Here is a 21,130-nt window from a genome sequence, read left to right as displayed (position 1 = left end):
CAGTTTGTTTGAAACCCCGTCACAAACTATGCTCACGACTAACTTCGCACTGCACACACAAATATGCATTCTTCAACTGTGTGCTTAGTGAACATTGACCATTGCTTAATGCATGCATGAAGGCTTTTTTCCATACACAAAAATGTAAGTCTATTCACGCTGGCACAGAATCGCAAACAAATCTGCCTTTTACAAGGTGGAGTGAAAAGAGCGCCTTTCCGTTAGACAGTACATTTAGCAACTGTCAAATGCACCATCCAAGGACAAGTATAGCAACTTTTTGCCCTACTGTGGCGCAAATGGTAGGGCACTCGTCTGCTACGTGGCTGACTCGGGTTCGATTACAGACCAGGGGTGCATTTCTCAAAAGAGAAGTTGTTAGCCTGTTAGCAACTTCTGTACTTGACAATGGGTAAATGCATTGAAAACAACAAAGTAGCTAATGTAGGAAGCAACTTCGAATGAGAAATGCACCCCAGGGGCTTTGCCCACCCTTCCCCAGCTCTCTCTCCCAACTCGCTTCCTGTCATTACTTCACTGTCCTATCGAAATAAAAGCCAACCCCATTGAACCCCGTTCCCTGCATTTGTGGCCTCTTAACCCACTGGGCCATAGCACCTCCTTCCCCCCTCCCCCTACTTTAGTTATTTTTGCCAATCATCACAGTAGGGCCTCTAGGCTAGTGTTTCTCAACGGGGCTCTACAGCCTCCCAGTGGGGCATTGGGGAGCCCTAGGAGGGTGTTGAGAAGGATACAGCTGAGAGGGGGAGGGGGTTGGTTGCCATTGAGGGGCATTAATCCAGGTTTTTTTTTTTCAAAAAAGGTTGAGGACCACTGCTCAAGGCAGACCTATTCCTCATCTTGGTTTCTTTATGCCACTCCAAAGAGGATATCTACAAGGCACACCATATCCAATGATCTGAGTGTAACCATGTTGTTTCTCCTTTTAAATAAAATAATCCCTCCCTCACCCAACACATTTGAGCAACATGGAAAATGAATTCCTCTTGTGCTCAAACTGTTCTTGGTGCTCACAATTCAGGATGGTTAACAATTGAGGTCGACTTCAAAGAGATAAGGCCAGAGACACTTTTTTTGGCATTTTATTATAGAGCAATATTGTGTTATCTGACAACCTGAGAGTGCTCAAGTCATCTATGGGCCAGTATTTTAGCTTGATAACATCTGAACAACAGTATAGGTTTTCTGATGAGCGGACTCATTGTGTAGAGTTGTTCTTGCATACCGTACTTTGATAATGACTAATGCCTACTATATGATTCCCTTGCACCCCGCCCACCACCACACACACACACACACACACACACACACACACACACACACACACACACACACACACACACACACACACACACACACACACACACACACACACACACACGTCAGAATACACCGACCGACAGCAACCAGCCCTTCAGCAACAAACTTTATGCTACAGGACACACTATGGATCAAAGGTCAGCAAACAAGGAGGGGCTGGGGGATGTAAAGAGGAAATGAGGGAGGAGGGGAGATAAGAAAGAGAGAGAGAGAGAGAGAGAGACACAGAGAGAGAGAGAGAGAGAGAGAGAGAGAGAGAGAGAGAGAGAGAGAGAGAGAGAGAGAGAGAGAGAGAGAGGGGGGGGGGGGGGGGGGGGGGGGGGGGGGGGGGTGGGGGGGGGGGGGGGGGGGAGAGAGAGACGAGCAAGGAAAGGACAAGGAAAGGACAAGGAAAGAAGGACAGCTGATAATTTAACAACGAACAGATGACTTAGTTTGACTTAAGAGTGCCGCAAATGTCCAAAGTACCCTCATTAATTGCTTATCAGGGGTGAGTTTCTCAAAAGGGAAGTTGTTAGCCTGTTAGCAACTTCGGTAGTTGCCAATGGGAAAATGCATTGAAAGCAACAAAGTAGCTAATGTAGTAAGCAACTTTGGTTTCGAGAAATTCACCCCAGGTTTGACAAACAAACAACAGTGTTTTACTATTAGCCTAGCCCTAATGTGTACAGTAGCTTTTTGAGGTCCTGCACTCCAACTTGATTTGACTTGAACTGGTTCTCTTTATTACACTGACCTACTGCATGTTGTATGCACCTGGAAGGTTGGCTTCACATATCATTGTAACGTGTATGACAAATGCTTTCTATTCTATTCTATTCTATTCTATTCTATTCTATTCAATTCTGGCGTTAATATGCCCTAATGCGGCCTTGGCCATCCCAAAGATTTTGTTCAAAGTAAGTTCAAAGTAGTATAGTCATAGTATGATGGCATGGCAAGACCATGCTGATGATAAACATTGCCGACATACTGGGGAGGGTGGGAGATAGTTCCTAAAAACGTATACATATATAAATATAACGGAATGACGGAGTGACGGAATGACACTAAAGGTCTGCCTCATCCTGGAACTTGGATGATCGACAGTATGACTAAGATCTGCTCTTTAAAAAGATATCAAAGCCCACCTAAAGACATGAAAAACGACCACAAACCCTGTCCAGGAAACTATTCAAAGTTAATTTCAAGTTACCAAATCTTTCAAAGCCTTTTTAAATCTACCTACAAAAGCCTACTTTTGCTGGAAGGAAAGCTCGCTGATGTCTGGCCTGAATTTGGGGTAGACTTTATCACCTCTGAGCACCCCCGGGCTTGCCTGACATAACCGTGCTGATTCAGAATCTGGCCAGAAGAGCAGCAGGAGAAGAAGAATATAGTAGAGAGACGAATACAGTAGAGAGAGAGAGAGAGAGAGAGAGAGAGAGAGAGAGAGAGAGAGAGAGAGAGAGAGACAGAGAGCGAGAGAGAGAGAGAGAGAAGGCAGACGGTGCAATACAACTAGCCCATTTCCCAAAGTATTTCGACCAGCAGCTCTAGAAGACGCATTTTCCCAACAATTTCATTTCATGTTGGTTTTATGCTGACACAAGCACTAAACACACCCTTTCATTTGGGGAAAATCTGCACAGCAGCATAAAATGCGCCCCTAACGCCAATAGTATGATATCACAGCTGGCACAACAAACTCTCCAAAGACTGGATTCTACTCTTTTCTTCTCTCGTTGTGTCCAGCACAAACAAAAAATGATCAATGGCCACATACTTACCCAGTTGTAGACGGCAAAAGGCCAAAGAGAATATGCTGGAGAGACTATTTGTTGGTTTTGTTTGTGTCTCATTCACTCATCTGACTAAAGTATGGTACAGAATGTCTGCTGCGGCTGTCTTTCACCCGTGAAGAGACCACTTGCTTGGTTTTCTATCCTTAAGGCTTTTGTGCAACATTTCCTGTACACAGTCTGGACTCATGTGCTGTGTGTGTGTGTGTGTATGTATGTATGTATGTATGTATGTGTGTGTGTGTGTGTGTGTGTGTGTGTGTGTGTGTGTGTGTGTGTGTGTGTGTGTGTGTGTGTGTGTGTGTGTGTGTGTGTGTGTGTTGCTCAGACAGCACAAACACTGGTTGAACCAGTTTTACAGAGGAAAAGTACCTCAAGTGCACCAGCAAAAATATTCATTCATTTCTTGGGGACACCATAAGAAGGCCGACTGTAGACTTCAGTCAATCAAAGACCATTGCGTAGAAAGCCATAAAATCATTAGCTTTCTGGTCACTGTTTTAATAGCGTGCCATAACGCACACTTATAATACGTGGGTGGTTCTAGTTCACGCAAGCAAATGTGTTAAATGAAATAATGCGTCTTTACTTGCCTTTTTGACACAAAATATTACACGTATATTACGCACGTCAAAACAATATGTCAGAGTACAGTTTGTGGACACAAGTGCGTTTCAAGAGGCATAATGTTGACTCAGGCTCCACTTTTCCAACCATTCAGGTCTACTTTTTTCAGAATGCAAGCCTAAGCCAAGATATCATTACCTGACAATAGTTCAAGATAATGAAATACCGTAAATTTCGTGAATTACATGATACGAATCTTGACCTGATGATATAGTTGGACAATGAATTCATTCAAGTTGAAAGGTGCTACTCTGGCAGTGACCATAATAATGTTATCACTGGCTATAGGTGCGATGTGGTTGGGATATAGAGTGTTGCGTATACGCAAAATACTTTAGAGACGGACTAATTTCTTTGCCTTTTTATCAGAGCAGATAATGTCCATGTAAGCTAACGTGCTAGCCAAGTGGACCAAATCGCCATTGGGCTTATTGTTAGCAGAGCAGCAAGCCCCAAGTGTCCAACTAAGCTAGCCACATAACCAAGTCGGTCAGCTGCGTCTAATATGCTAACTTGCTATCCAGCCAGACTGCTATAAATTACGCACAACAACAATTACATATTAGACGCATTTACTTTCCCTTACCTTTGTGGATACTTGAGTGCGTCGCTTTGGTCCCTACTTTCAGCTGTATTCAATGCAGAAATTCCTCCAAAAGTGGAAGAAAAAAGTAGTCAGCCCGTCTCCTCTTTCCTTGGGAAGCCTACCACCAGTGGTCCAGAAGCCAAACTGGCTAGCTATCGCCCAAAGACAGGTGAGGTAGAGACGCAAAACAACTTCATCCAGACATCTGTCCACCTGTCGTGTCTATGTTTTTACGCACTGGTTTAGTTTTTCGCCCTCCGGATACGGCTTTGTACCTCCTCAACCAATCCTTCACTAGTCCGAAGCCATTACAGTGATCTATGCAAGGACTCGGTTCGGCCCCCTGAGACGTAGCTAACCTGGCCACCACCGGTAGGTTAGGTCAGTGGGAAGTGTGACTGGGTGATGTATAAGTTACCTGTGCATTTTTAATGCACCTGTCGAGCCATTTCAATACACCAGAAACACAGTTCTCGGGGAGTCGTAACGCTTTATCCCCTGAACGCAACTTATCTAGTTTGCTGTAATTGTACCATTTTGCGTCATCCTAACTTGATGGAGAAAACCCGGAAAACGGAGGCACGGCTCGGATTCCACGGAAGGAGAAGGGATTTGTTTTGGTATTCAAACCCAACCAGGGAGGCAGTCCAACCGCATGAGTAAGGTGAAGACTGAGCAAAGTGTGCCACCTTGTGGAAATAGATACACGGTACTTGCCTGTTCTCAAAATTGTGAGTTTAAATATAATTTAAACTAAAATTTGCCTGATGAATTCCATCATCAATGCTTTTAAAAAAAATACAATTGATTATTTAATTGATTGATTGATTGATTGATTGATTGATTGATTGATTGATTGATTGATTGATTGATTGATTGATTGATTGATGCATACATCAAAAATACTCATGACCAATAAGCATCAACTCGTGTTGTTACTGTGCAGTATACTGTGCAGGCCGATATTTATGGTGCATGTGGTGAGAATGGTTCAAACACCATTATGAGAGTGAGATTCACACAGGATGCTTAATCAAACACATTTCCTCTTCAGTCATCAAGCAAAATAATTTATTTGCATGCAGTAGCAAAGATATCACTGAGACGATGGCAAATGCATGAAAATGATGCAGCATTAAAGGGGCAAAATGTCATAGCACTTGGCATGGATATCGAATGAAGATATTCTACAGCTAAGGCACTTGGGCACAGGGAGGAGGGGGGTTAGTGGTCATGGGTGGGTGTGTGAGTGGGTCGGGGAGGTCATAGGTGTTTAAATTACAGGTGGTCAGGGACACGGGCGTGAGATGGATGTTGGGGTACAGGAAAGGAAAGGGAATGGTGAGGGGCTGGGTGGGATGGGGTGGAGAGGTATTTGGGAGTTGTGATGCTTAGTTGCTGGGGGCGTGGAAGACACCCCTCTGGTGCCACTGCATGTCACGGACGCGTCTCACGGACTGGATCTGAGGCTGCTGGGCACCAAACTCGGAGCCCTCCTTGTACTCGCCCTTCTCGAACAGGTACTGGAAGCCTCTGTAGCCTGGATACTGGTAGCCCACCCACCTGTGAAACGCAGGTGAATGGGGGGGGAGAGAGAGAGAGAGAGAGAGAGAGAGAGAGAGAGAGAGAGAGAGAGAGAGAGAGAGAGAGAGAGAGAGAGAAAGAGAGAGAGATGGGAAAGATGGGAAAGATGAGTAAGAGAGTGGGTGACACATATGACTAGTAAGAATAGGGAAATCCTGACATAAGGCATATTAAGGCATTATTGTTATTCACCCATTTCTTGTCATGTAGCCTCCCATGCTCTTAGGCCACACAGCCTTACAGCACCTGACCAGGGGTATGTTTCTCAACATTGACATTACTAACTATAGGAACTACAAGATTACAATATATCTATTGTCATGTACTTCATAAATTCAAGAATTCACAAGTTTTTTTGCTATAAAAAATCCCCAAAAACTAAAACAAAAGTGTAAAGAAAATAGAAAAAGTCTCCGAAGTTTAAAAAAAGGTAGGTTGAAAAAACAAAGATGCTAGTTGCTGGTTGTAACTCAATTTCCCATGGACCACCAGTTAAGCTAAGCACGAATGCTTTCGGAAAAAAAGAAGCGGGCTAGGGGAGAAGAGAATAAGGGAATTTTGTGCTTACGTTCCGCACTGCACCCTGACGGAGCAGACTTTCTCGTGGTAACCATGCGAGTGGAAACTGGGAACGTCGTCATCTATGATCTCGATCTTCTTCCCTGAGAAGCCAGCGTTCTCGAACAGCATGATCTTATGTTCCTGTCCATCCTACGAAAATCAGTCAAGGAACACAACAAAGTTTTTATTTTATTTTAACAAAGCACTCACTGAAAAACAGAACAATGATACACTACCAAGAGCTGAAAGCTCTGAACTGAAAGCTAGCAATTTACATTTGAAGAGCTCTTTTCCAAAACGCTATATCCACCATTTTTGACTTTTTGCATAGTGATATTGGAATGGACTGTTAAAAAGTCCTATGATCTATGTGTGAATTCTTGCCATTCAAATGTTTTCAGAACATACTTTTTAAACCTCTGTAAAAGTGGAATGCCCAATACAAAAATGTCAATTTCCCAACATTCTATAATATGGATATATCTCATTTTGGTAAGAGCTCCTCATTTATTCAGGTCATACAACAGGGTCTTCATCAGGCAAGGGTCAGGCATGTGTGTTGACATGCCTGATGAAGACCTGAATACATTTTCAAAGTGGAGCTACAGTGTGCGGACCTCCTGTACAGAATCAGCACAAGTGGAGGCTCTGTGGTGCACTGTAGAGCTCTCATACCCTATGCATGGGGACACAGGTTCGAGTCCCATCTGGGTCACTCATTTCCCAGCCCTACACCATCTTTCTCTCCCCAATACTTTGCTGTCACCATTTTACCGTCCTAACATAATAAAGGCAGGAAAAGCCCAAAAAGTACTTAAAAACAATTGTTAGAGGTATTGGAGAGACCTAATGAGTGTACATATATACCGTATAAGTAATGCTGAGACCATAAGAGTGATTAATGTCACGTTTGGGAGGGAGGAGGCGAAAGGGGGAGAGGTATATAACTTACCACTTTGATGGGGCGGAAGGCGAAGAGGCATTCACTGCGTCTGCTGTTGGTCCAGGTGTCCCAGCGAGGATACTCGCCCTTCTCAAACACATACTGCTCACCCTGGCAGCCAGGCTTCTCATATCCCACCCACCTACGGTAGAGGGAGCAACCGCACCAAATATTCACAATACACACTATGATGATGCATGATACACACGTTACTCTTACCAACACACACACACACACACACACGCACGCACGCACACACACACACACACACACACACACACACACACACACACACACAGACTGAAGCATCCCAGTCCCCCCCTCATGCCCTTGCAGCCAGGCTTGTCATATCCCTTCCACCTGGAGAGAGCATTCACACCGAATATTTAGGAATTTAGGATACACACACTGTGCATTAGTCTTAACAACACACACGTATACGCACACACACTCGCACACATGCACACACACACACACACACACACACACACACACACACACACACACACACACACACACACACACGCACACGCGCACACATTAACACGCACGCGCACACTTGGAGCACAGTACAGTAGTAGAGCATTCATGCTTTATATATACAGTACACAGTGCAGTTCAATATATACAGTATATCTCTCAGGCTCAATACTCCTTAAGAGCACTATTTCTGTCCCTAACACGCACACACACACACACACACACACACACACACACACACACACACACACACACACACACACACACACACACACACACACACACACACACACACACACACACACACACACACAGGGGGAGAGAGAGAGAGAGAGAGAGAGAGAGAGAGAGAGAGAGAGAGAGAGAGAGAGAGAGAGAGAGAGAGAGAGAGAGAGAGAGAGCACAAACCATACAGACAGTCAGACGGACCACACCGAGCAACAGACCACACTCACGGTCCACACAGCACCAGTATCGAGCCCACTTTCTCCACGCCCGCCTCTTCGAGATTGTTACAGGGCCCAGTCAGCTCATGGCATTGGCCCTGGAAGTTCTCCTGTTCATAGATGATCAGCTGCGTGCATGGTGCGGTGGAGGTAGAAACAAAGAGGAGATTCAGGTTAGAGAGAGCATGACACCGGAGTGGATTCAGGGCTGAACTGGGGCTAAAAAATCAGACCGGGCTTTCCATGACTGGTGGTCGATCAGGTATTTAGAGACACAATGAAGCCTGTGACATATAAATATGAAATATAAATAATATACAATATAAATAATATAATACTATGAACAATAATTAATATAATAATAATATAATAGAGATGACATTTTAATATACAATTTTGTCATCTATTATGAGCTATTTTGACCACAACAGCGAAATATTGATTATAAATATTGATTATTGATTCGGAGCGATCAGCTGTGGTGACATGAGGACTGATCCCAATGCATTTAGGGCAGGACCAGGCCGAAATAATCAACAACAGTCCACCTGGAAAATGCCCTGCATGACTTATGGACAGTCCATCCACGAGTGGATTTTCAATCCTCTCCCACCCCAATCCTACACTGTGAGAAAAAAAAGCAGTGTTGTTCATTAGGTCAACACTTAGAGAGGGGCCAAATAGACTAAGTGTTGAATTAAAAGTGCATTTTTTTATGTGTACAGAAAAAAATCCCTTCCGATCCCAATCTTGGGCTCGAGAAAAAAAAAAACATCTGTAGAATGATTCCCAGTGGATCCCGTCCAGATCCCATTCCTTTTCTGTTGTTTTACATTGCTGCTCCTGCTCACATTGTGGCTCCCTGTGTTTAAAAAAAAAAAAAAAAAATCCTGCTCCTGCCTGCTCCTGTTGACTGATACGATTTCTATTCCCATCCCATGGGACCTGCGGGGAATTCCCAGCAAATGTAATCCTCTAACTCCGATGAAGCACTACAAGGTGTACTTTGCCGTGTTAATTCAACATTTGGGGGGTAGGACCAACGACCGAAGGGGAGTGTTAGTTTTGACTCTCAGAATGTTGAATAGACACAGCAAAATACAGCAAAATACACTGCGCAGGCCAGGCTTCTCCATTCCTTCCTGTCCACCCCCAATAGAATCAGAGACTAATTACATGGCCTTGTGATGGCGTGTGAACCCTATGTTTATTACCGGTATATTACTGTCTTGTCTATCACGTCTTGCTGAAGGGATCCCTCGGTAATATTCTGATTTAACGACTAGGGTTGTATAACACCAGATCTCTGCTATAGTCGTGTTAAAGGACTATATACTACAGACATGATTAAACTCTGAAGACATGGCCCCATGTTATAAATCTGCTGGTACCATAACTGCAATGACCAAGATGAGATAATGATGAGTAAACATAGAGTAATGATGTTATAGTAGTGCTATGGTACTTACGCCTTACAACATTCCACTGGACGAACAGCGCACATTATCCCAGAGGTCAAATCAAGTCAGACCGATAGAATTGTGCTATTCATTCATGCACAGTAAATGCAGGAATGTACTGTATGAACATAAGTTCAAGACATAGCTTCCCCTTATTTCAGTATCGACTGAGCTGTGAAAGGGTAATATGATGGACAAAGAGAGTTGATGAGTGAAGGTGAATCGAGGTGAATTGAGTTTGAGTTCATTGTGCGTCCTGCCAGACTGAGTGGACTCGTTAAACTTCGGCTTTTTTCGCACACCTCAGCTGGCAGGTGCGTCGGAGATGGCACCATGGGTCACTAAGCAATAGTTTAAAGAAACTCCTGAACACGGACCACTTCGCTGTTCTTTCTTTAATAAATGACATTTCGGTACTAGACCTTCATCAGGCAATCTTGCCTGATGAAGGTCTAGTACCGAAACGTTGTTTATTAAAGAAAGAACAGCGAAATGGTCCGTGTGCGGGAGTTTCTTTAAACTAAGACTGAGTGGACTGGACTCACCTTAAAAGCACTACTGGCTGGCTGCTGCTGCTTGGATGCTGGTTTCTGGTGGTCCGTTGCCATAGTGATCTGGGCTTCATTTGAAAGATGCACAGTACATATGTTTGACATTATACATGAACAGGAAATCTTTTGAAGAACTCAGGACATCTATGGACTTTTCGAGGGTAATACGAAATGTATAAAAGTCTTAGAAAAATTCAATAAAGTAGAATCAAGGAAAGACAGTTTTTAAAAAAAAAAAACAAGGTATGCAATAATTTAAGAGATTGATGAAAATATTTTTTTAAAGTTATTTTTTATACATAATTACACATTAATCTATATAAACCCTATCAGGAGTTATCAGTTATTCTTCAATTATTATATAGTCCTATTAAAAGTTATTTGTTATTCCTTGCTATAACAACAAACTTACCTGCACTAAAAGCACAGCATAAAGGGACATATTTGACGAGAACAAACAACAGTTTAAAAGTATTTACATTAGCATCAAAGATGTAAATTGACGTTTGAGAGCCAAACCGTATGCTTACCAGCTCCTGGTTGTGCCAGTCTGTTGTGGGTGGCACGAGTGGGGCAATTTATATACGCCAACACCAGGGGTGGAAACTTTGCCAACACTCATCTGTGCTCGGGATGCCCTCCTCATCATGGCCTATAATAGGCTGGCTGGCCAACCCAGCTGGGCTGTGGTGGGGAGAGCATAGTGCCAACCTGAAACTCTCCAACCCCCCCACACCCTCACCCACCCCTTGCCCGCCCCACCCCGCTTTGCCTCCCCCTTTACACACACACACACACACACACACACACACACACACACACACACACACACACACACACACACACACACACACACTACAACTGCAGCCCCCCTTCCCGCCCATCCCGCGCAAAGTTATTTCATTAGTTGTCAGTTTCAACCTGCCGCTCATTGTTTGATATCCCATGATTCAGCACAGCCTGTGCCAAGAGTCTGATATGGACAATGAGCCCGCGCTGCAGTGTACGCACTGAATGGGAGGGGGAGACAAAGAGACAATGAGAGAGAGAGAGAGAGAGAGAGAGAGAGAGAGAGAGAGAGAGAGAGAGAGAGAGAGAGAGAGAGAGAGAGAGAGAGATACAAGCTTATTTGTACTTAATGTGGCAGTCTCTCTGAAGTTTCTATATAGATTGATTACAGTCAAATCATCAATAGCATATTGGCTACATATTGGCTACATAATGGTTTACATGCTCAAGAATAGTTTATATGCTTTTTAGTATATGATTTCATATGCTTTTTTCTCCATGCTTGTGGCATTTGGAATTGGGAGAACCTTCCTTGTCATTTATGCAGTTACATAACCAAAAGACATTGTTTGCTGATTAAAAAAAAAAAAACATCCACATACAGATGCAAAGTAGTAAGTAACCCATTTAATCCTTCATGAAAACATTTCAGTCCAATCTGTCCTATGTTCCCCAAGGATGGATATTTCATTATTTGTTACAGTTACAAAGGGTAGTATTTGAGAAGAAGATGGTTGGCCTACTGGCAAAAGATGGTAGGCAACCGACTGAAAAGTGTTTTTTTGACCAAGTCTTTTTTTTCCTGAACTTTCTTTTTGTATTTGTGCATTAAAGGTGCAGTGTGCAGGAAATTGTCAAAAAAAAAGGTAGGCCTACTGCAACTATGCTGCTCATTGAAACAGGGTTGCCTATTGCCAAATTTGAACTTTGTCAACTTTTCATGAAAGTTTACTAAGTCATTAACTAATATGTTCTAGTATGGCCCAAGTACAGTCATTTTTGCAGCTAAAAATGTCTATTTCTGGATATTCAAAATGGCGGACCATGGAGAAGATCCCCCTTAAAAGTGCAATATTCTTAGTCATAATGAATACTTGGAATTTGATGGTGGTGTATTCATGAAAAAGGTTAAAACATTAGTGAATGGGTAGCATGAAATCTTACACAGGGCACCTTAAGTATTAGCCTAGAAATCTAGACGCCCCTAGCGACCGCAAATTGAATTTGCTCCCGGGGGCAGTCTAGCGGACCCCGGTCGTTTTGCGAGGCTGAAAGTTATCCGATGACAGGGCCAATCAAATCGCGAGGGGGGCCGGGCTACTTAGTAAACAGGAAACTTTCTAAGAAGAAGCATGGTGTCCGTCCGTGCTACGTACAGCACGAAAGTGCACTTAATTTTAAAAGCCTGGATGATAATACATTTCGTGTCTGACATGGACTGATGTAATAATACACCATGAACTTATCGGACACAAATAGATCACAGCACAATACCATTTGATCATTCGATGTTTTAAACTAGCTCGGTAAGCTAAGTTGAGCATTTTACAGGACCAGATAGTCACACGCTATTATCAGACCACTACTGTAGGTGTAGAATGAAATTGCTGCCCCAATTTCTAATAAGACACATGCCATTAAAAACGAGACATTTGGGAGCTTTGAAAGTCTTTGAGTAGCTTACTAAATAGATGGGAATGGCATAGTCTACCAAGCTAGTGGCTAGCTAACCTGTCGTCAATAACACAGAGCTAGGTATCCAGTCTTAATATAACCATTTAACAAGCCCCAAATGGCTCAACATTTCGCTGGTTGATCAAGGAGGGCCATGTGGTTGAAAACGAGGCATTTTTGAACTGTATAAGTGAAAACACGATTTATTAGGACACTTGTTTGTGGCTGTGGTCATCACATGCATTCACTGCTACGACGGCTCGAATTTGCCGCTCCACCTAAAGGGGCCCTCGCTGGCTAGCTAACCTGTCGCCAATAACACAGAGCTAGGTATCCAGCCTTGTATTATATGCCTGCCCCAAATTCTAATAAGATCCATGTCATTAAAAACGAGACATTTGGGAGCTTTGAAAGTCTGTAAGTCGCTTACTAAATAGATGGGAATGACACCTAGAGTCTACCGAGCTAGCGGCTAGCCAATCTGTCGTCAATTACACAGAGCTAATATCCAGCCGTGTATTAGTTATGGGTATACAGCTAGCTAGCTAGCTAACACCGAACATGCCATGTTGACAACAATCATAAATATAACCATTTAACAAGCCCCAAATTGCTCAACATTTCGCTGGATGATCAAGAAGGGCCGTGTGGTTGAAAACGAGGCATTTTTGAACTATGTAAGTGAAAACACGATTTATTAGGAAACTTGTTTGTGGCTGTGGTGATCACACGCATTCACTGCTACGACGGCTCGGAATTGCCGCTTCACTAGACAGCTGTGACGTTAAACAGAAGTGTGTGGGGATTGGTTGTTTGCCATCCAATTGCGTGGCGTTGAGTGCTGAAGCAACCGTTTATCCCGCCCACACTGCTGCCCAGCCCTCCTAGACCCTGGTACAGCTTTTTGCTGTACGGGTCTGGCTCGCTAGGCTACTTAAGTATGCCATTCCAATGACCTCTCCCAATTTCACAATGTCTTGCAATAGCTATTCTTCATCAGCAGGTGTCACTGTTAAAAAACATCTTCAAACTCAAACTTAGGTAGAGCGGCATCCCAGTGTGCAGCTGCTTGTGACTTTGAAAAACAGGAGCCAGTTTTTTGACGTATTCAGCAAATGGTTTCAATTTCAGTAGGGGTTGAACTAATAGGCCTAAGTGTGGATGAATTCTATGCATGCCATATTATGAGAATCGGTGGTGCTCCCTTTGCCGATGTGTGCGCACCGTTGCTACAGATGGTTTGGCACTCTGCTGCATTCTTGTGTGGACCCAGCGAAGCACATACACCATTTCGTAAGGCCCTGCCTTGATTGATTAAATGCATGTATTACACGGCTTCCTGAAGTAAATCGAGAATTCCATCGTCCTCTGAAATGGATCCAGTATGATTTTACCAGACCAGCATCTGCGTAAAGCTCTCCACGCTGGTACAATTGATAGACTGAGATGCACTTTGCAGACTTTGCTACAGTATGAACCATGACCATTCAAGTTTCTTTTCTCAGTTCTCATAATATACCCCCCCCCCCCACACACACACACACCGTTTAATTGTCTGAGATGGCTGGAATGTGTCACACGCAGTCTCAATTGACTTGTAAAATGAATCAAGGGCATGCGCCCCTCCGCGCAACGCGCAGCGCAACAGATGCCCAAGGAAGCTGTTTGCAATCACTCCGAGGTAGCCCGACAAGACATTATCGGGGGGATGGGGGGAATGTCAGAAGGAGAGACGGGGCGGACTTCAAAGACGGCAGCAAAGACATGTACTACACATGTCCAGAGCAGTAGCTACTCTGCTACAAACCAGATCCACCCTTTTCGAGAATGATATTTGGAAACACATTGGGATATCGTTTTCAAACAGAACTTAAACTGTCGCTTCTTGGAAATATTTATGAATGCAGTTTTGGGGTGTTATAGGGAGAGAAAAATCGAAGTACCCCTCGCTGGATCTTCAAGGGCTGTACTTTTTTGCAGTGCTGTCAGATGACCAGGGATGTTTTGACACGGATTCCAGAACCAACTTAACTTGGCGTTATGTTGTCAGGTAGTTTAATTAGAGAGTCCGCTGCAGGGTCTGTCATTTAGTGTAAATTGCCAACAGCAACATTTCCGTCCGTCACCCGGTGGTCTGCTTTAAATCTGTCATCATGTCATGCGCTACAATAATTCTGGCATTAACTGCTATCAGTATCGCGATGTGCCGCGGCTTTCCAAACTACAGGTATGAGGATATCGACGAGGATCTCGCCTCCTTTGACTACTACCGAGCTATGGTGGAAATGGATGGCAGGAATTCGACGGACTGCGAGGAGTGTGTGCCAGATCTTTGCCCGGTGACAGCCGGCTGTCGAGCCGGTGTCGTTATGGATAGCTGCAACTGTTGCAAGGAATGCGGGAACCTGGAGGGACAAACGTGCGACATGGATGACAGAAATGTGTACTACGGCCTGTGTGGTTCTGACCTGGAGTGCAGAGTGGACTCGGCGGACACGGGGGATGGAGAGACAGCGGAACCGCAGTGTGTATGTGTGTCACATGAGCCTTTGTGCGGGTCGGACGGAAAGACCTACATGAATATTTGCAAATACAAAGAAGCAAAGTTTTCTAACCCGATGCTCAACTTTACAGAGGGACCTTGCAAAACAGGTAGATCAGCATCTCACTCTATAAAAAACCATAGATCTTTTTTTCTAAATGAAAGTCAATTTCTTTCATTTAAAAAAAAAAAAAACTAGTTATCAAGTCAATCCACACGTTGTCTCTAAAAGTAGGCCTAACACAATTGAGTCTGACATGATGTAAAGCACTCGCAAATCCTCTAACAGGACGTTTTTCCCTTTTATGGCTATCGAGTCAGTTGATTTAATTGAACTTAACGATTGGTTGCTAATATGGTTGGATGGTTTTATTGCCTGCCCTAAAATTGCTGTACAGGTCAGTGCCCCTTATATTGCCAAAATACCACATGGGGATCCGATTTAGGGAGTGAAAAGTGGCCATAACAAACATTAGGGATGGCCTCAGGTAATGCAATTAATCTCTCCACTCCACTTGTTATCTTTAATTGGATTAGTTGTCTGCACATAACAGACAGTGGCTTACAAGGAAACCAATTAATAACTTGATTATTGACAACTTTCCCCAACCTGATGTCAAGTTAATGCTATAGGCCTTTGCGTTTATTTGTTGTTGTTGTTGTTGTTGTTGTTGTTGTTGTTGTTGTTGTTGTTACTTCTTTTGGATAAAAAAGTTTGCAAAGTGGAACCAGAAGAAATCATAAGATAAGTATGTAATTGTGAGCAAAACTTGGAATAGCCTAAAGTAATTTTAAAAAGTTTATGTTAGGCCTGAACTAAACAATACATGGAAGGTCTTATGGTTAGTATGCCAGTCGGTGCTTATATGATATAGCCTATGTGTCTGTGAGTTGACTTATGTTGAAACTTATTTTCTGCCACCTGTCAAACAAAGAGGAATTCTCAGTAAATAAACGGTAAACAAATAAAAACAAACAAACAAAATTACAAAAACAAAAACAAAAACAAACAAAATTACAAGCTGTCTCTATCATTGGAACACTACAACAAGTGGTCTACTCTTGACAAGGTGGTCTGGTGATGAAACAGGAACCAACAAAAACATCCCTTCCGACTTGTTTTATTTCTTCAAAACAATAGAAATGAGAGGAAAAAAAATGAAATGTCGTCTACGTACCCATCCTTTTGGAACGATTTATAATTTGGCATGTAGCATTGGCGAGGATGAACAGTAACTACCTCTGTCTGCCCCGTTACTGCGCTGGGATTTTTTTTACGCTACCCCTATAATTTTCCCACCAGCTTTAGGGGAAGATTTACTACCTTTCAAGTGGGTCCAGGAGTCTGAGAGGAGAGACAGGCAAGACAGACGGTCCAGAGATACAGAAAGAGAGAGAGAGAGAGAGAGAGAGAGGGGAGAGAGAGAAAAAGAGAAAAAAAAGAGAGAGAGAAAGAGAAAGAGAGAGAGAGAGAGAGAGAGAGAGAGAGAGGGAGGAGGGAGGAAATAACTTCTGAACATGATCTCCTCCCTATCTATTTCCTGCCTGTCTTTGGGCCAACGCTCTTTCTTTCACTTGCCCCCTCTTGCTGTTTTTATTAAGTCACAATTATCTCAACCGGCTCACTGACACCCACCACAGGGTTTCTTTCCCTCTCTCTCTGTCTGTCTGTCTGTCTGTCTGTCTCTCTCTCTCTCTCTCTCTCTCTCTCTCTCTCTCTCTCTCTCTCTGTAGCCTATCATGTTTTGTCCACCCTTCATTTCTGTCTGTCTCAGTGGCGTAGCTAGAAAAGAAAATCTAGGTGTTCCCAAGAAAATACAGGTGTTCCTTATTTATTTTATTTTTTCCAACTCAGAGTAAACACAGCACGTTTGCACGGATCGGCCTACTATCACGGTGTCATACTATTACGCATACTATTACGCATGAATCATGACTGGCAAACCCAACCTAACTTATTTGTTGCTATATTTGCGCTGCAACTGAATTCAAAGGGATGCATATTGGCTTTAAATATACATCAATTATCTCATCAGAGTCCATTCCTCGGCGAGCTCCTTTTCAAACATTGACTGGAAGTGTTGCCAACCTGTTAATTCTTGAAAACACTTGCTGTAACGGTGGCTCTGGTGTGTAGGGCTACAAAATATTATTAAGGAAATGTTGAAACTAGCAAACAGAACACCAATCCACCAGTTGGGCTGCGTTTGAAACGTTTTTTAGTGTTTAATTTATATCCCGAAATTGGGAAACAACAAGGACAGCCTCCAACACAGCCATTCTAGCTAGTAGCAGAAGTTTTCACAAACCCAAAAGGCCGACCGTTTAACCAAAACAAAGGAGAAAAGAAAAGGATGGGAAGAGGGGTACAGACAGACAGGCTGGGCTGGCTGGAAGAGACGTGTGCGTGTGCGTGTGCGTGTGTGTGTGTGTGTGTGTGTGTGTGTGTGTGTGTGTGTGTGAATGTGACGTGGGTAATCACGGTTAGCACGAGCAACAGTCAGCTTACCGGTTGTCCAGACAATCAGAAAGTAAAGGAAATGTCTTCACGGTACCTGACCTGTTCCGAGCGTCCCACAACTCCAAACGAAATACACAATTCACACTTGGTAGCAGTCCGAGTTGGTAGTTAGTCGGCGTGTTACTCTCTCCGCAACTAATGCTACTCCTCCACCAAGTAGAACACCGTTTACAGGCATCTCCATACTGGCATTCTTAATGCGAAATCTCCCCTGAAGATCATAATGTGATGTTGTTTAATCGTGTTAGTTATGCTAGCGACTGGACTTCTTTATGGAGCGTTCATGCGGGGTATCAGCTGCATCAAAATCTTCAAACTTGTTTTTAAAACTACCGCGTCTGTACTGTCTGTGTCTGCGCGCGCGTTATCGTTCACGCATGGTCTTCTCTATGGGATGTACTATATTTATTTTAGGAGCAACGTACGAATGAAAGGGTTGAAATCCATACTCGTCGCCTACATGTGCGGCATTTTTATCATTTCGTTTCCATAATAATTTTAGGCACATAACGCTCGCGCCCTCCGCAATTTAATATTGCACTCCAACCAACTGTATCGGGCTAAATCATTTAGCCATCCACTCACTGCTTCAGGGATGGCGAAAGCTTTCAGATCGCTCTGGCATTTAGGCACGTCTACAGAAGAGAGATCTGAGATCCCCAAGCTAACTGTATTTTGGTTCATCTATAGCTGCATCATCCTCTACTCGCGCAGACCCTTAGTGCTTCGTGCATCTTCGTTACACTTCGTGAATATACATCTGCGTGAGAATCAGGTTATCCTGTCGGATGGTAAGGCCAGGGCCTTACTGTGGGCCTGCTTTTTGAAGGGAGAACCTCTGCGATTCTGGAACCTGAAGTCTGTTGGGCCTAAAGCCGTGGCTTTTTAAAATAATTTCGATGAGAACTCTGTTTCATCGCAGCATATTTTAGAACCATCATGTTGCACCACTGACATAGCCTATTCAGTAGCCTATCGATGATGTGCGATTCTAAAGGTAGTTATTACGAAAGACTCCACTTGCCACCTTTCCGGGTGGTACTGCACTGACAGCGCCACTAGGTGCACTGCAGGCATAGGTCCACTGGTGAGTGGGGAGGCTGCATGTAAAACCTATGATTGCACTCCCGACGCTTGCGTTTACAATCGGTTGTCAAGTGACGGCAATTTATTTTAGGTGTTCCAGTTATGAAAGTAGGTGTTCCCGGAACCCTCTGGAACACCTGTAGCTACGCCACTGGTCTGTCTACAACACTCTTTTTCATCATGCATTATAAAAAAATCCACACACACCTTTAATCACATATTTTGTCTTTCTCCCATTCTCTCTCGTGTCTGTCTGTCTGTCTGCCTGTCTGCTTTGTCTGTCTGTCTTTTCCTCCACCTGTCTGTATGTCTTTATGGTACGTCTGTCTGTCTGTATTTTCATCCATCTGTCTGTATGTCTTTATGGTACGTCTGTCTGTCTTTTTGTCCACCTGTCTGTATGTCTTTATGGTACGTCTGTCTGTCTGTCTCTCTGTCTGTCTGTTTGTCTGTCTGCCTCTATTTTCTCCCATCAGCCCCCATCATCAAGGTGCCCCCACACAACCATGTGAACATTACTGGCAGCAGCATGGCTCTGCTGTGTGAGGTCTTTGCCTTCCCCATGGCCCTGGTGGAGTGGAGGAAGGACGGCCGAGACATCATCCTGCCCGGGGACGACCCACACATCTCCGTCCAGGTAACAGTGCAATATAACCCTAACCCTAACCCGAGACATCATCCTGCCCGGGGACGACCCACACATCTCCGTCCAGGTAACAGTACAGCATACATGGGTTCTAAGTAGAGATGCACAGGATCCAAGATCCGGTTCTGGATCCGGCAGGATAATAGGGTTTTTCACAGGATCCGGATCCGGCAGGATCTTAAGCAGTGGATCCGGTATCCGGCAGTTACCTAAAAATCAGGATCTGGTGCATCTCTAGCCTAGGTTTTTAAGTCAGTCTTTCACAACCCCAATTGCTGCATGGAGTGAAAGAACTTTGGAAGCGGCCAGTGCAGGCAGTGTGGCAGTAAGCCAATGAGTCTAAAAAATAGTTTGAGCCAACGTAATAAAAAGGGCGAGTAGGCTATGTGTTTCAACCCTTTCGTAGGATCCGGTATCCGGTTCCGGATCCGGCAGGATCTTAAGCAGTGGATCCGGTATCCGGCAGGATCCTAAAAATCAGGACCCGGTGCATCTCTAGTTCTAAGTTTTGTTTATAACCTGACTGCGTGAAACTAGCTGCGTACAACTCAACCTCTGATTGTTGGAAACCGCTGTCGGTCAAAAAAATTAGCTCACTAGTTGGCTGCGAGTGTCTTGCCCCTCCTCATAACATCGTGTTGATAAACACTGAGAACCCATGTATAGCGCTACCAGTGTCCATTTCAAACTAGCGCCTCCCGCCCTCTCCTTTTGCTTGTGGCCTCATGCTTCACTGCTGACCCGCCTCCATGGAGAAAACAATTCACGGGTGAGTTTCTCAAAAGAGAAGTTGTTAACCTGTTAGCAACTTCGGTAGTTGCCAATGGGAAAATGCATTGAAAACAGCAAAGTAGTTAATGTAGTTAGCAACTTTGGTTTTGAGAAATTCACCCCAGTTTTCCCGCTGTCAGCCTAAGCAGAGCAAAGTTTGGGGTGCTGTTGTTCATTCAACATCCCAATTGCAAATGACAAATTTATCTTAAAATTCAGCTTTTTGAGATTTTCAATAGAGTTGCTCAGATCAGATGATCGTCTTTCATTAATTGAACCAAGTCCTTCCCGTTGATGCATCGAATTGTGAGGTACAGAAACGTGGAGCAAGCCGTATACTGTTTTTTAGATGCATAGCATCTCTATAAGAGGGTATGTCCGTCCGTCGGTTGGTCCGTCTGTCTGTCTGTCCGTCTGAAATGCATTCTTTCAATTGTCATTCCCTCCTGTGTCTTTAAGGCGGTAGTGCATAGACGGACGCATCTTTGTCCGCCTGTCGGACTTGTTTGTGCCAAGTCTAGACCATTGCAGAATCAGTACACATAGGCCTATCATACAACGTGTGTAGGTCCAACATCCATATGGGTTTGCAGAAACGGCAGGGCACTAGCAAATGAACACATAATCCCACACCTTCACGTCTGTTCATGATCAGGGGCGGAGAAGCTGAGGTGTATAGGTCAATCCTGGCTAGGTTCACAAAGTAAAAGCCATATATGCCACGTGTCACGCTCATGCTAA

General features: G+C 43.9%; 3 protein-coding genes across 5 annotated transcripts in view; 1 reads left to right on the top strand and 2 right to left on the bottom strand.

Moving 5' to 3' along the window:
• Positions 1-4,887, bottom strand: part of si:ch73-138n13.1 (microtubule-associated protein futsch) — a 63,391-nt gene extending 58,504 nt beyond the window's left edge. For all 3 annotated transcript variants that reach the window (XM_063194740.1, XM_063194741.1, XM_063194742.1), the window contains exon 1: positions 4,336-4,887. The gene's annotated coding sequence lies outside the window, so the exon portion shown is untranslated. The remainder of the gene's footprint in view (positions 1-4,335) is intronic.
• Positions 4,888-5,449: 562 nt separating this feature from the next.
• Positions 5,450-10,922, bottom strand: crybb2 (crystallin, beta B2). Its single transcript, XM_063194743.1, has 6 exons — positions 10,891-10,922; positions 10,355-10,428; positions 8,359-8,477; positions 7,433-7,565; positions 6,488-6,630; positions 5,450-5,898 (listed from the first exon to the last, which is right to left on the bottom strand). Exons 2-6 carry the CDS (start codon positions 10,415-10,417, stop codon positions 5,727-5,729), a joined length of 630 nt encoding a protein of 209 aa, XP_063050813.1. The 5' UTR covers positions 10,418-10,428; positions 10,891-10,922; the 3' UTR covers positions 5,450-5,726.
• Positions 10,923-14,634: 3,712 nt separating this feature from the next.
• Positions 14,635-21,130, top strand: part of kazald3 (Kazal-type serine peptidase inhibitor domain 3) — a 10,886-nt gene continuing 4,390 nt past the window's right edge. Inside the window, exons 1-2 of the mRNA XM_063194294.1 lie at positions 14,635-15,475; positions 19,449-19,609. Coding sequence (XP_063050364.1) covers positions 14,977-15,475; positions 19,449-19,609 — 660 coding nt within the window. The 5' untranslated portion in view covers positions 14,635-14,976. The remainder of the gene's footprint in view (positions 15,476-19,448; positions 19,610-21,130) is intronic.

The sequence above is a fragment of the Engraulis encrasicolus genome, chromosome 3, assembly GCF_034702125.1.
Source record: "Engraulis encrasicolus isolate BLACKSEA-1 chromosome 3, IST_EnEncr_1.0, whole genome shotgun sequence".
In the NCBI taxonomy this organism is placed as follows: Eukaryota; Metazoa; Chordata; class Actinopteri; order Clupeiformes; family Engraulidae; genus Engraulis; species Engraulis encrasicolus.
Note: the sequence above shows the minus strand (reverse complement) of the source record. Positions and strands in the feature narration are given on the sequence as shown.